Genomic DNA, 15,262 nt, shown 5'->3' with positions numbered 1-15,262 from the left:
TCTACTCATATTTAGGAAGAGAGGATAATTCTGCAGATTGTAGTAGACTGGAAGAAGATTTGCAGCCTTCCCTCATAATTCCACGGAATCACCTTCTCACCATTCTTAATCACATGAAGAAGCAAAAAATTTTGCATGTCTCACCACCAGGTCATCAGCTTATTCACAGCATCCCTAACAGGGGCATGGGAGAAAAATCATAAAAAGGGACAGCTGGAAGAAATCATTTATAAGAATTCAAGAAACACTAATAAGCATTGGAGGGCTGGTAATTAGAAATGCTTTCCACTGAAAGTCTTCACAGGCATCTTGATTCTACAAAACTGAGTTTTTCAGCTGGGAGCCTAGAGCTAGAACTTTGCCAACATATGATGTTCCTTTAGCATTAGGCGAATTGTGTGGAGCTTTTTTCAGACAGATGCTTATTTTAAATTGAAAAGTTGTATATAATAGAGAATTCAAACTCTTTGCTTATCTAAATTGTGTTTTCCAGAATTGGACCAGTATAAGGTAGTCTGAGAGTCTAACATCTCTCCAATATGGTAGTCTTCCTTCTTAGCCCCTTTGTTTGCATTAAGCATTAATGTTAAGTTATGGCAGGAAGGAAAAAAAAAAGAGAAGGAAACAAACAAAGCAGAAGAGGTAAGACTCCAACTACTCTGGTTGCAAAGATGGATGAATCCAATATTAACAGGCTCATGGATAAGCCATCTGAAACTTCCATCGATGTTATGGTGATGTACAAGCCATGTCATTCATCTTAGGTGCATTTCAGTGGTCATTTAAATATTGTTGGCAGTTTCATTCTCCAGGTCATCAAGATAGAAAGAGAGATTTAATTTTTAAGGAAAAATATCTTATGTTGTTGCTTTGTATAGCTGGCATGATAGAGGCTGCATTACAACTGTTCCCATAAAGTTCAGATCCACTAATGAATCCAGGGAACTCAGCTGATAGACACCATGGCATTGTGTATAAGCTGCCCCAAAGACATCTCATTCCAAAGATTCATCTATGACAAGCACATTTTTTAATCAAGTTTCAGAAAAGTATCTAACCCTTTTTAATCTGAATTCAATCACATGCTAATATTACCAACATTTTTCTGGTTCCTTCAATCTGCAGATTTAAATTTAACATTAACATTAGCATGTTCTGACAATATTTAACTATGGAGGTGGCTTCTCCATGGATGCTAAGTTCAGAAAGAACTTCTGACAAGATAATCCCAGCTATTACAAGAAAATCAAATTTAATAGAACCTCTCAGGCAAAATAAGAAGCTCTGAATCTTCCACAATATTTGAACTCCAAATATGAGTGTTGAGGTTTGGTTTCACAAGGAGATGACATTTTACTCAGTATATGAAGAAATATTTCTTTTACATGCAGAGTTCACTATTTTGTAATTGTTTCCTGAGATTTGTCTGGATTAAAATAGACACTCCAGGAAGTCCAGAATAGTCTTCAGAAATGTAGGACAACATCCAGAATGTAAAGAATAAAGTAGATTTTCCATATATTTCTAGCCAATTACTTTTCCCTTCACAAACATATCAAGATCCCTCTACCGTGACTTTGGAAGTTCACCGTCATCTTCTCCAGATAGAAGGCCCATTGCAGCATGCAAATCCTAAAAGCTGTCATAATGCAGGCCACAATGCTGGAATACAATTCAGCTACTCAAAAAATGTCCTTCACTCATTTACTGAACAGAAGAAAAAACATGATTTATTTCAAAGAAGGTAGGTCACTGCCGTTATGAGATTGTAAGAAAATCTGCACATCTTTGGCTACAAGGATGCTGAACTGGCAACTTCCAGGTCGACAGCACAAACCCAGACAGAAAAAGCACTAGCAGAAAGCCAGTGTCTTTCATCAGTTGACCCTGTCTTGAATGAAAGGCTTTGTATAATAATTTTTCAACAATCTATGTTCTGCAGGACAGTTGAGGGCTTTAAGTTAGCTGAATGGAACAGAAAATTCACTGTTATTTGGTACTAACGAGAAAACATTCCTAGCAGTCTTAGCAGAGACATCAGGTCAACTGGACACTGAACTAACCTCTGATTCTTAGTGGTGGTCCCTCCAAGTCAGGGTTTAGGCAAACAGGGACATTGCACAGCCGCTTTCCATGCTGTATCTGCTCTGTGAATAAATACAGAACTTCAGTCTCCATCACTATGAATCCAGTACATCACCAGCACAAGATATAAACAGTTGAATCAAGAGAAAGACAAATAAAAGAGCTTTAGGAAAAAAAAAAATAATATTTTAAGTGTAGAAAGCGCAAAAGAAAAAGGGAGGAAGAGAAAACTGGAAGTCCACAAAGGAAAAGTGTCAGATTATATAACACCAAAGAAGGCATTTTTAGAAGTCTGACTAAACAAGAAATGAAATGCTAACTGTAAAGATTCAACAAGACATGGAATATAAGAACCACAATAAGAGAAAATTAATGTTTAGGAATACCATAGATTAGAAGTTCATGTATAGCTTGTTCTGACAGATAGACATGCAGTGATTTTAATGTACAGATAACAAGCTTGAGAAAGAAAGGTTTGAAATAAGAAATGAGAAGCATGGTACCTACCCGTGTTTAAAAAAACAGAAAGCATGCATGGACCAAACTTGCATCATATACTTCTGCATTATAACACTTGTTACACTTGAGCATAATGAGTCTCAAAACTGTAGTGTGACATTGAAATGACTAGCAGTCAAACTGGCCATTTGTCCTGAAAAAAATAATCTGTCCAAATAATATTTTTACTTTGAAGCTAGTGGTTGAAAAGAAGACTGAGAGAAGCAAAATTTTCTGGAAGAAAACACTTTACTTAGTATCTCCATGCTTGGAGGCCTTTAGTTGTTATGAATGTTAGACAGAAAAGTAGTAGATGTTATGAAGAAATCTAGTGGACTTGGAACAAGGTTAACAAGATGGAGTTCCTATGTGGTTTTGAGTATTGACTTGTTCTTCTGAAATGTAGACTAAATATTTTTCACAGAATTAAAGTAGTAACTTTTTAATCTCTAAAAACCTGCCTGAAAATTGAAGTGATACCAACTAAGTCTCTTTAATAAACAAACTTACTTGCTGATAAGACAAAAACTAATGCTAATTCTGACAAGTTTTCCCCTTTATGACTTAAGGATCTCATGCTGAACATGCTACTCAGCAGATTGGACTATCAGAAAGTAAAGACCTGAGCCATACACTATACCCTTAGCCATGCTTCAGACACAAGATTTAGGTTGATGGAACTGGAGATTGACGACTGAATTAAGCAAAAATTTGAGCACAGTTGTCCAGAACTGGTAGAGACATTCATTCAACATGCTAAATTCCACAAGAGTTTTTAAGCATGTGGACACATGTGGACCTGCTCATAAATTCCTAAGAAGCACAATTCCATAATGTCACTAACACCAAGATGGGCAGTGAACTACCTAGTCTCTAATACAAAATATAATTAATTCCTTGTTTAGTGACATCTGCTGTGAATTTGAGCACAAGAGAACAATTTTTATAGAAGATTAAAAAAAAAAGTAAAACTTCACATGAATAATGAGGAAATTATGTGCTTATTTCCATTTTCATTGTCTGTTTTACGTTCATCTTAAGGGGTGAAAAAGGTCAGCAAATGGAAAACAAACTTCAAGTGTTCAGCATGAGCTGGCAGAAACTTCTTTACAGGGAAATGAAACTGGATAATATAATGTGCAAATCCTTAGTGTACCAACACCATTGTAAACATATATGCAAATTAATGATTCCATGCATCAAGGATGAAATTCCATACTTAATGAAATCAACAGTGATACTTCCATTTCAATCAGCTAGGTCCTCAATGTGCAAAATTATGGGGACACCACTGTATCAGAGGGGCTACATCCCAAATATCCCAACTCATACCAGATGAGAATCTGCTATTCACTATGCAGTTCCTCTTTAGACTTGAGATTGATTATTCACCTGCAGAGGTAGAATAAAAACACCTACTTTTCTAGTGGATTGTTACAGAAAGTAATTGGTTTAAGGAAATAAAAATAAGGAACAATAAACGCAGCTCACCAGTATCCCAAGTGCTGATATTGTGGGGAGCACTAGACTGGTGTTCCAGCTGCCTCTTCATTAGCTGGTTCATTGTCAGAGCTCCCAAAGAGCCTCTTTTCATTTGTCTGAACTGAGCTGCAAGTCAGAAATGCAAAAGGATTTCAAGGGCTCAAACAACATGTAAAACTACTCTTATTTCCTGAACTTACAAGCCAGCATGAAATAAATACTGATAGGACATGAATTGCTTGCTCGAAGATCTTGCTCAAGTCAATATGTACTTTTCACACAACTACACAGGGTAAAATTATGGCCCAGTGACCTACCATAAATGACTTGGATCTAGGATCTCAACTACTGTGCTGTCAGTGCCTTTTTGTCATCAAATAACACAAGTTATTCAAAATACTTGGCACCTGCGCAGTGTAAGATGCCACCCTGAAGTTCCCACGCAAATAGGTGATAAACTCACACACTACATACTGAGAAAGGAAACTCAGTCTCCTCCCAGCTAAGTATGGAGGACTACTTTATCCATGCTCACTACTGGTGAAAAAAAACTGTTTTGCTAACTGTTCCACCAGCATTCTTCATGCAGAGGCTTCCTAAATACTTGCCACTCAGGCATAACACCTGTACATTCTTCTGAAACGTGAAGCCATCATGCTTTTGAAAATGGGTCCACTTCATAAATGCCCTTCCATTCTTCTCATTCTTCTTACAAGGAGCAACAAGCCTTTGCCATTATCTGACCATTTATAATACTTCTTTAAATGAGAATCACTACATTATTTTATGGCTTCGTCTCACTGGACAGTGCTTCCAGAAAAAAAAGAAAAAAACACACTTGTGGACTTACTGTTCAAGACTTTTCTGGTTATGTATCTTCTGAGCGCTTAAATGGAGGAAGAAATAAACCATATAATACTCCTGACTTTCTTCTCTCCATTCTTAAGAAAAATCACATCAAATAAACGTAATACTTCCATTTTGCCAGCTGAGCATGAGCGATATATTTCCACCACCACTGTAATCAAACTCATTGTTCACAGTATGAAGACAGAGACTATGACTGAACAAAGCACGCCTACATGCATCTCCATACAGGAAAGCTTTACAAATATTGCCATAAGTCTATGTTTAAATGGCTTCCTCAGTAGGGCTCAACAGCAAGGACAACAGATCAAAATCTTCTAACGATTATTTTCATTCGTATCTATGTTCAACATTGTTTTAAAACCATATTAATGTTATATCAAGTATTTCACATTTAAAAATCCAATAGTACTCAACTAAGTTTTGAAAACAAACACAGACACATTATTAACTGTGATGAAGATCATGGGACAAACTATAACTTTCAGAAAACTCTGAAAAGGTTGATTGCCTTTATCCTAAACTGGCTCTATCCAGTCCCTGCTTGAAAATTTCAAACTCAGAGAAAGCAGAATGTTACCAAAAAAAAAAAAAAAAACTCATGCCCTGAGAATTAATAAACACAAAGATAACTTCAGTGGGAATTTGCATGCAAACCATTTTACTAGGTGAAGTATTTTAAGTTTTACTTTGTTATATCCTTTCAGTGTATCAGAGTGCATTTAAACACTATTTTTGGTACAAGTACAGCCTCCTGCAGCATTGCTGCAAAGTAGTCCTTGTATAACTGAACTTCTGGAATGGAACCAGGCCAGGACACCATTACGTTTCACTTTTTAAGTTATATTGCAGCTGTTTTTTCACAGCAAATTAGGAGAAAAATATAATTTTCATCAATTGCAGGGCAAGGATTTTAAATAGATGCTTTATCACTTTATTAAGTACAGAATTTCCTGATGAAAGAACAGCAATTAACGTTAGAAATGACAAGACTGCTTGGAGTGCAGATGACTGCCAAATTTTAGAAAATTATCTCTCTGAATTTTCTTAATAGCTTTTGTGGTTAGAATTTAAAAACTTTCATGCACATTACTCAACATCGGGCTACTGTTGAGTGGGTTTGGATTTCTACTGTTATTTATCCAATTTCTCACAGACAACAATTTCAATTATCAGTAATTTAAAAAAAAATCCCAAAACCTAAAACCCAGAGAGCTGTCAGTCTTTGAACCACGTTGGAGCCAGGCTGACTGCTGTGGCCCAGTATGTGCCTTTTCCAGTCCATGACTGACTGGTGATTTGGGGCAGGAAGTGGTCAATGATCAGGTATTCTACAGGAAACCTGAGAATCATGAGGGGATAAATAACTTCCATGTATTATTTGGTGAGCCTTTCATATATTAGCTAGTGATCTGGTCAATCACATTGCCTTTGCTGTGGAATTCTCTCCCCAGGAAGTCCAAAGGCAGTATCTTCCTATCACAATTAATGACATGATTTCTGTGGCCTAGCGCTGGTTAAACAAGCAATGTTATCTGTTTGTGTTACAAAGTGCCTTGTGTGCACAATCCTAATCAGGACTTGTTGTGCAAAGCACTGTAAAGGCATGTAGTAAAAGGCCAAAAATACTTCAATCTAAATATACAAGGGACTCGAAGTATTCATGCTGTGTCTTACAGCTGGAAACTGAGCCACACAGAAAGGAGTAAATTGTTGAGAGGGGTAGAGCTTTAGCATCCACTAATTCCTTCAGTACACTAGAGTGAATTCCATCTGGCCCCATGGATTAATACGTTCAGTTTAAACGTTGAGCTGATACAGCTGGTCCCTTACAATTCTGGTGACCACATATGGGAAGTCAGTGCTCCCCTAGTCATGGTCCTCCAATTCTGAGGTCCAGGCAGCCCAAGATTTATCATTAAATACTGAGGTAACAAAAGGCATTAAAGCCTCCACCCTTTCCTTCTCCTTACTTTTTAGGCTACCTCCTCCTGCTCTTTCAACCTGACAAACTTGAAAAAGACTTTTTTGTTGTCTGACACCACAGTAGGCAGTGTCAACTCAAGTTAAGCTTTGGCATTTCACATTTTCTTCCTGCAGATGCAAACTACAGCTCTGTATTCTTTCTGTGAAGCCAGGCCTTTCTTGCAGAGGTCAGATATTTTCCACTTTATTTCCAGAGTTCCCTGTTCAGCCAGGCCAGACTTCTGACCCACTTGCTTGACTTTGCAGTACAATAGGATTGTGCACACAAAGTGCTGTGGCTCAGAAACATCCTCAGGTACCCCCTGGGATCTCTCTAGCCGCCTACTCTTTTCTGCACTTGCTGCTGCTACCTCTGCTACTGCTGCAATTACCAGGGCTTCCTGCAGCTTCCTGCCATTTTGAACTGCTCAGTAAGATATAGATACTATTCCAGATTTCATGTATTGGAATTTACAGAAACACAGAGCCCTCACTGAAACCAGACAGAGATAGGTCTTAACCGGTGGCTCTTTAGCTTCTTTCCTGAGTGTCATTAGGTGGACGATGAGTGTTCAATTCTATGAGGTGCACATCACTCAAGATGTTTTTGGTAAAACTGGAGAGGAAACCGCTGTTCCAAGAGCTAATCTAGCATGTCACAATAACATCATCCTTTAATAGGGCCGATACACTGATCTAGCAGTACACTGCTATCAAAGCAGATCATCATTTCCCCTGCCTTTTTTACTATCCACAGACGCTGTTCCATCAACCTTCAGATGTCTTACTTAACATTACCAAGACGGACATGCAATTCTGGATTTTGTTAAACTTTTCCAAGATGCTTCCACCTTTCAATGTTAATTACAGCTGTTCTACTAAGCCAGGTGACAATAACTTTTTAAATCAACCATGTTCACTTTCCCCTGAGATGAGTATAGGACTCTCAGATGAGAAGTTACTGCATTTCAGCTGAGTGGCACTTAAAAGCATTTTACAAAAATTGCAAGAGTTTTGTTGGTTTTTTTCCTAAGGTAAAACAATAAATACGACAAAGACCACAGTAATAGTCCCGTGAAGCTCTCGTCCTCTGCTTCTGTGGACAGACAGTTGACAACATTTTCTCTCACTGTAAAATAAACATTTAGCTTCAGTAAATTCTGCTTTAATCTGCTACCTAGCCTAATTAGGAAAAACCACATTTCTCAAATGTGTCAGGTCACAACAGAAAATCTTGTGGTTACTAACTGCTAACATGCTCCTGATCGATATAGATTTAACAAATCTAATGATGTCCAGCTCAGCCATGTTTCCAAGAATCAATAAAACTCAGAGGGAGGCATTTGCCATATGTGATATGTATCTGATGTAAAAATACAAGAGATTAAACTCTTGAATCAGGGATGCACTTACTTGATATGGAAGAGTGACTACTAGTCTCTGGGACACCTGCTTCAAGGGTTGGTGCAGAAGATGATTCTCTTGGCATTTCCAGAGTTGAAAGTCCTTTAGCAGCAGGATCTACATACAGAAATTGTACTTAAACTGTCAGTGTTTAGAATTAATAAATATTTTCCATCTGCTTTCATGCTGGATGTCTTTTTCACATTTTTTTCAATCATCCATTCACCATCTGGCATTCGCAGCAGTTCTAAAAGGACTCAGTGGTAATGTTTACAGAGGCACAGGGATCTAATACTTAAAATCACTTTTTGAAGAAGATTTTTACATACGCCCATTTAGAGCTCAGAACTAACAAATGCACATAGAGTTTGATTTTGATACCACTCACAAATTGATTAATAGGACCACCAACATGTAAATACGTATCTGTGCTGTAAAGTCTCAGGCAGGAAATTCTGTATCCTACAATCGTGCAGTTGAAGAAACAATCACCATTTGCACATTTAATTCAAAATCATTTGTGTCAGAAGCCCTTCTAACACAAATGGAAGTACAACAGGCTGACAAAGCTCAAATAAGGCTTTGAACTTATAATCACTGTATTATGATGGTGATATTAAGCCTACTTAAATTAATTACAACACATATGTTCTCAAATAAATTAATCAATAAGGCTAAACAAAGGAAAACAGATGCATGAGATACATTAAACTACCCAAGTAACTAAATTATCTAGTTATGCAAACTGACTGTAATGTAAGTGAGCATTTAAAGAGTCATTGTGACTTGTTTATCCTTCCCTTTGGATGACATATATAGATGCCTGCTGTCAAATGACTGTTGTATATGCTAAAATCCTAGATTCCATGTGGTGTTTAAGATCTGGGACAGTCCTTTCAAGATGTTTCAAGGATGTTTTTGCTAGGGAATTCATAAAAACTTACTAGAGTTCCTTACTATTAAGCAAAAAAAACCCTTTGAATCTAAATGCTTTTAATGACCATTCTTCTCAAAGAACCTACATGAAAGGTTCAAAAGCACTTGGCTCTCTTTTGTTTTCATAAAGCTTCATCAGCAGTTTGTCAGCTTACTGGTACCACAAATGGGACATTAGGCCTCAAACAAATGTAACAGCACATCTATGATCACACTGAATGATTTCTCCTTCTAGAACTAGGATATCATGAATTCACAAATCATAATCGGAAATTATATCGTTCTTCCCTCTGAAGTAACCCAGAAGTAAGTGAAGTCAAGCATACATAAGTATTACTCTTCAAAGAACTGAGGCCTGAAGAATTCTTTGATTTTATTATTAATATATGTTTTTAAAAAAGACTGATAAAAATCCAGTCATTGAAAAATCCTGAAAAGAAATAGCAGAATACATTTTTAACACTGTTCTTGACACGTTCCGTTGAAATCTGAACAGTTAAAATGTACTTTCTCTCTACCTGAAGAACTTAGTAACAAAACCCTGTATTAAAATGACCTGAAAAAAACTAAGGATGCATGGAAGTACTCTATAGTTTTCCCCATGCTTGCACTTCAAATCTTTAATAAGTACAAGCCTCGTAAACTTTACGTATATATGAAGTATATATACTTATATATACATATATAATATGTATATATGTATACCCAACTATAGTATAAAAACAAAACATGAGTATCTTTGGTGCTAAATGCAATCTGTAGTTAATTCCAAGTGCTCTTAGCTCTGACAAGTTTGCTTTCCAGTTTGCTTTCCACTGTCTTGTGTCTGCAGAAGAAATAAGAGACAAAAATCACTATATACAGAGAAGGATCAGTATAATATGGACTAGATTAACAGGATAAAAGGCACGGAAGGATGATAGTTTTACTGACTCCTCACATAAAGAAGTCATGGAGTTCCACTCCCTAACTTTGATATGAGGGGCAGTGTTTTCATCATTGAGCTCCAACTTCCTTTTCACATGGGCTCTTCCCTGGACATGCATGATACCTGTACAACTAGTACATTCCTTGTGAAAAACAAACACCTGGAAACATTCCACTAGTTCAGATTGCATCAGATCACATATCTCTCTCTGTATACCTATCTGTTACAAAAACCTTCATAATACGCCATTAAAGCAGCAGTTGAGCTCACCTGCCTCCTTCTGCTCTCCCAGCTTGTCGAGGATGTTAAAGGAAATGTCCAGGTATTCTCTCTGAATAGCACTTACAGCAATCTTCCTCTGCTTCCTCTGGCGGGGAACAATCTGAATCTTAAATTCTGACTCCTCGGTCTCCTCTTCTTGTTTTTGTTCTGTGTTTTGCTCAGTATCAGACTCTGCGTTGTTACCAAGTTTATCACTTTCAGTTTGGTTTTCAGAATCCTCAGGAACTTTAATGAGGACTGTTTTAACACTGGGACTTGGAATTGCTCCACTAGGCCTAATGTCCTCCACACTGAGTTCAGAGTTATCATCAAGGGACATTTCTGGAAGGGCAAATGACTTCTGCAGCAGGTCCCTTTTCTGTTTCAGTGTTAGTGAGTTCCCACAGGATACGTCATGAAGTTCCTCTGGCTTATCTAAATCTGAAGAGTTCTTTTTATCTTTGGGAGAAGTAGAAAGGATGTCCTCTATTCCTGCTGAAGTGCTGTTGCTTGTATCCTTAGAACTAAAGTCTTTGGAGCAATCTTCAATGCTGAACTGGACCAGAGGAGTTGTGCTGAGGCTGAGAGCAGAGACATTGATAGGAGTTGAGGGAGATGACACTGTAGTTTTGCCAGAGACCTCATCATTTAACTGGTTTGTTGTTTCTTCTTCATCACTCTCCACTATTCGTAGAGGAGGAAGTGGTTCAAAGACTAAAGAGTCACTGTCTGAAGTAGAAAGTACTGAATGCTTTTCAGGACCTGATGTTGAGTCAGAGGACAAATCTATCAGATCTAAATCTTCCTTGGGACCAGTAGGTTTAACTGGAGAGTCCACCTTCACTTCAAAGGTTTCCATGCAGTTTAACCTAACTTCTGGTATGACAGGTCTTCTTGTTTCCTGGAAACTCTCTGCAGGAGGAGGATTTTCTTGTATTTCTATATTTTCAGCTTTAGTAGAAGAATTCTGCCGAGATCGTCCATAATCACTCTGCCTGTGTATCACGTAAGCAGCAGGGACAGGTGGTTTTTCTAAGTCACATCGATCTATGCAGGACTTCCTGCGATGCTCATCTAATGTAAACAACAGGGAGTCTGCATTCCCTATATCAAGAGATTTTTGTTTTAGAGACCGCAGTTTTTTTTTCTGAATGCTTTCTTCTCTCACACAGCGTAGAATACTGTCTTGTAAGGCCCCCGTCTCTCTATATTCAGCCAGCTCTATTTCACCTGATTAAAACAGAAAGAGCTAATACTACCTTAGTTGGAAACTTCTGCAAGATATACCTTCATCTCACAATTCACTGCCATTTCAAATACAAACTCAGTATTAATCAAAACCCTCTAAAATTTGTTTTCACCTCAGAGAAACATTGTATAGATTTTTACAAATTAAAAGAGATAAACAAAACAATAATAGCAAACAAAACCCTACCATACATTTCAATAATAGGGTTTGTCCAAATTCTACTCATTCTGGATAGATGCAACCTGCAGACAGACTGCTTAACCTTATGCACTGGATAGAACAATCAAGTAATTTCTAAGGACATTTGGCATGGCTGCATTAGTTATAAAAGGTAAAGGAAGAAATTAGATACACAGACCATTCTGAAGAGGTTTCAAAATAACTTTGGATTACAGCATTGTGGATATGCAGTGCAATAAACTCTACAAAGAAAGGGGATAATTTGGAGCTAAGAGTAGGAAGTTGTATTTCTACGTGAGTTTATACTAGAGAAAAAAAAATCATACTTCTCTGCGCATTCATCTCAACTGGTTGATATTTCACCATTTTGCTGCCACCAATTCTTTTCAGTCTTGCGAAGAATGTTTGAGATTCTTTATTGCAAGGTCCAGTTGGTGTATCGTGAATGTCAGACTCATCAAAAACACTGTCTTCCTCTGCTGTAGAAAGAAAAAAAAGGTATTAATCTTAATAGAGTGCAATTCCTTGACTGAAAAGCTATCAAAGTGATTAAGCCTCAGCTAAGTTTTCAATTAAACTTGAAGAGTCATCTGAATTTTATTTAAAAAAAAATCTATGGAAAATAACTAGCACCTCTCCATCCTTGTTACATCATGAATTCAAGTCAGAAAGGACAGAGATAAATGGAAAATGGGTTACAACAAAATAAAAGTATACCAATGCTTTTACTATTCTAAGCTGGTATTTTCCAGAAGTGACTGTTTTCATCTTAACCAGCTTAACTCTTGATTCTAGACCACTAGCACATGTACATACATCTATGCTTGGTCAGATGAATTGCACTCCCTATATCTCCCTATATCTGAATATCTAATTATAATGCAGTGAAGGCTTGTTGCAACTCTTACATATGTGCACAATTAGTTAAAATTCTCATTAAAAAGGCCAAAGCCTACCCGGGTGTGGTGACTGAACTACTCAGCCTAAGGCACCCTCTCTCCAACATAAAAATTAGACTGCTGTGCTATGCTTAGTCTACAAAGAAACAGTGAAATAATTCATTTTGCTATATATGGCCATAGGTTGTCAGATAAATCAGACCTTGGACTTAATTCTGAGTATTATGTTCTAAATTTCAGACCACATCTGCCCATTTCTACAACGTCTGTGTGACTTCATGGATTAAATCAATGACTATCAAATAAATGAAAGTGTTTAAAGTACCTTTTTCCTTTTCACTGTATCGGCTTATGTTACTGTTGTCACTATACAAAGGACCAGCAGTTGCATGGGGCTTGCAGCTGTGATACTGAGCATTGAGGGTATTGACTGTGATATGGATTAGGTGAAGTACAATCTTGCTGATTTCACAGTCTCTGTAGGGGTACTGTTCAGTGAAAGAGAAAAACTTCAACTTAAAACTCAACTTTTCTCCATGGATAAACATTTAGGCAGTAAAACAGAAAAATGACAAGAATATTGTCAGCTTGGATGCCCTTTGCCTTCCTTTGATCGTACATTTCTAAACTTGTGGTGAGGAGCAGGACTGTTTTCAAATTTGTACAGACGCTTCAATAGATTCTCTATTAAGATTTAATATGTTGCTTTCTTGACTCTCATATGACAACAAAACCAATTGTTAGTAATGTAAAAGGTCTTATCCTCCAAACGCTGTATTTCAATTTGCATGTTACCACTCATTTTTAGTGCCTCCACTTCCTTGCATGCTCTGTACACCTGCAAGAACTTTGTTAAGCATATCAAAAGTATTCACAACTATGTTTCAGTGTGTAAACACCCTATATTTTAACAACAGTCGTAAAAAGCATCACTTAATAAAGAGTAAAATCTAATAAACTGAAGCCAGTTAGAATTTGTTTTTAAAAAACACCTAAATACTATATATGACCTTTCTAATTAGCTTTTCAATTTTTATATAGCATTTTACAGTTTTCAAGCCCATATTTTTCCTTCACAGTTAACTATGGGAAAGACAATACAGACAGCAGGAATAACAGGTCAGGTAGCACAGATGAAAGCCTAACTACTGCAGGCTCTGAAATTAAACACAAAGAGTAAGCAAATCAGAGGTGTTCTTCACAGTTCCTTTCATTTACAGTACAGTTAGGTGTTCCATTTAATAAGTTTCACTTTTAAGTGTGAATTTTAAGGTAGACAGCACCTCTTTAGGACCACTTACCTTATAGAGAATGACTAGTAAAGCCTTTAACCACATCTGCCGAATGTGAGGTTTGAGGGACCAGAGGGAGCAGCGAGGAGGTTGCTGAAAGTAATGCCTTAGCTGAGGACAAGTGCAGTATTTCAACACCTGCACCACCAAAGGAAGAAGGTGTTTTCCCAGGTTGATGTTGTAGTCCATCACCTGAAAAGAATACCAGCACAGGGGATAGCTCACCAAAATCTGCTCTGCTGATGTGATGAAGCAAAATAATTAATTCAGTTTAGAGATCAGTTAAATGAAAAGAAATAAACAATTTTATGGAAGTCTCACCATCAGTTAAAAACTTTTGCCAGTTTGTCAGGCTCTCATTTTAGGTAGATAGGTAAAGTGAAACAAAAGAAGATGCATTCTGAAAGTTTTTCGTCTTGCACAGTCTGAATACTAAAATACATTTTCATGTCCACAACATATGTTACGCATGGATAGCCATACATTATGGCACAAATTGATCATGCTTTAACAGATAAAACTATCCTATGTGTATCCCTTGTTTACCAGCTATGGTGCAATTATGCGTTAATTGTTGTTGTTAGTTGGTTTGTTTTTCCAATTAACATTGCACTGACAGTTTTCATTATTTTCTCATCAGTCTTGCAGCAACTTTCCAGTCTGTCCAGGTCTTGTTTGAAAGGCTATGCTGCCATTCAACAAGACCTGGACAGACTGGAGAGTTGGGCAGAGAGGAACCTGATGAGGTTCAACAAGAGCAAGTGTGGAGTCGTGCACCTGGGAGGAATAACCATATGCATCAGTATAGGTTAGGGGCTGACCTGCTGGAGAGGAGGCTCTGCAGGGAAGGACCTGGGTGTCATTTGGGACAACAGTTTGGTTACAGGCCAGCAGTGTCCCCTTATGGCCAAGAAGGCCAATGGTATCCTGGGGGGCACTAAAAACAGTGTGGCCAGTAGGTCGAAAGAGATGATCCTCCCCCTCTACTCTGCCCCAGTGAGGCCACATCTGGAGTACAGTATCCAGTTCTGGGCTCCCCGGTTCAAAAAGACAGGGAATTATATAGCACAGTTAGGAAAAAATCATCCATACAAGGAAGATAGAAATCTGCCTTAACACAGCACATAATGTAATGCTGATGTGTCTTAACCAAGCAGATCCATTTTTTAAGATGTCACAGGAAGATCTGGAATAAATGATGTTGGAACTCAGCCTA

General features: G+C 37.6%; 1 protein-coding gene across 17 annotated transcripts in view; it reads right to left on the bottom strand.

The window, feature by feature from the left end:
• The window catches only part of UNC79 (unc-79 homolog, NALCN channel complex subunit), a 94,977-nt gene that overhangs the window by 34,491 nt on the left and 45,224 nt on the right, over positions 1-15,262 (bottom strand). For 14 of the 17 annotated variants that reach the window (XR_002440322.1, XR_002440323.1, XM_021402251.1 and 11 more), the window contains 7 exons: positions 14,056-14,238; positions 13,080-13,242; positions 12,182-12,334; positions 10,436-11,656; positions 8,311-8,418; positions 4,075-4,191; positions 2,064-2,147 (listed from right to left, as the gene is read on the bottom strand). Coding sequence is in view for 15 of the 17 variants with exons in the window: in XM_021402251.1 (XP_021257926.1) it covers positions 2,064-2,147; positions 4,075-4,191; positions 8,311-8,418; positions 10,436-11,656; positions 12,182-12,334; positions 13,080-13,242; positions 14,056-14,238 (2,029 nt within the window). In the remaining 2 variants the exon portion in view is untranslated. The remainder of the gene's footprint in view (positions 1-2,063; positions 2,148-4,074; positions 4,192-8,310; positions 8,419-10,435; positions 11,657-12,181; positions 12,335-13,079; positions 13,243-14,055; positions 14,239-15,262) is intronic. The other 3 variants (XM_021402243.1, XM_021402240.1, XM_021402242.1) reach the window with 3 other exon arrangements.

The sequence above is a fragment of the Numida meleagris genome, chromosome 6 (assembly GCF_002078875.1).
Source record: "Numida meleagris isolate 19003 breed g44 Domestic line chromosome 6, NumMel1.0, whole genome shotgun sequence".
NCBI classification, from domain to species: domain Eukaryota; kingdom Metazoa; phylum Chordata; class Aves; order Galliformes; family Numididae; genus Numida; species Numida meleagris.
This window is presented reverse-complemented; position numbering and strand designations above follow the sequence as displayed.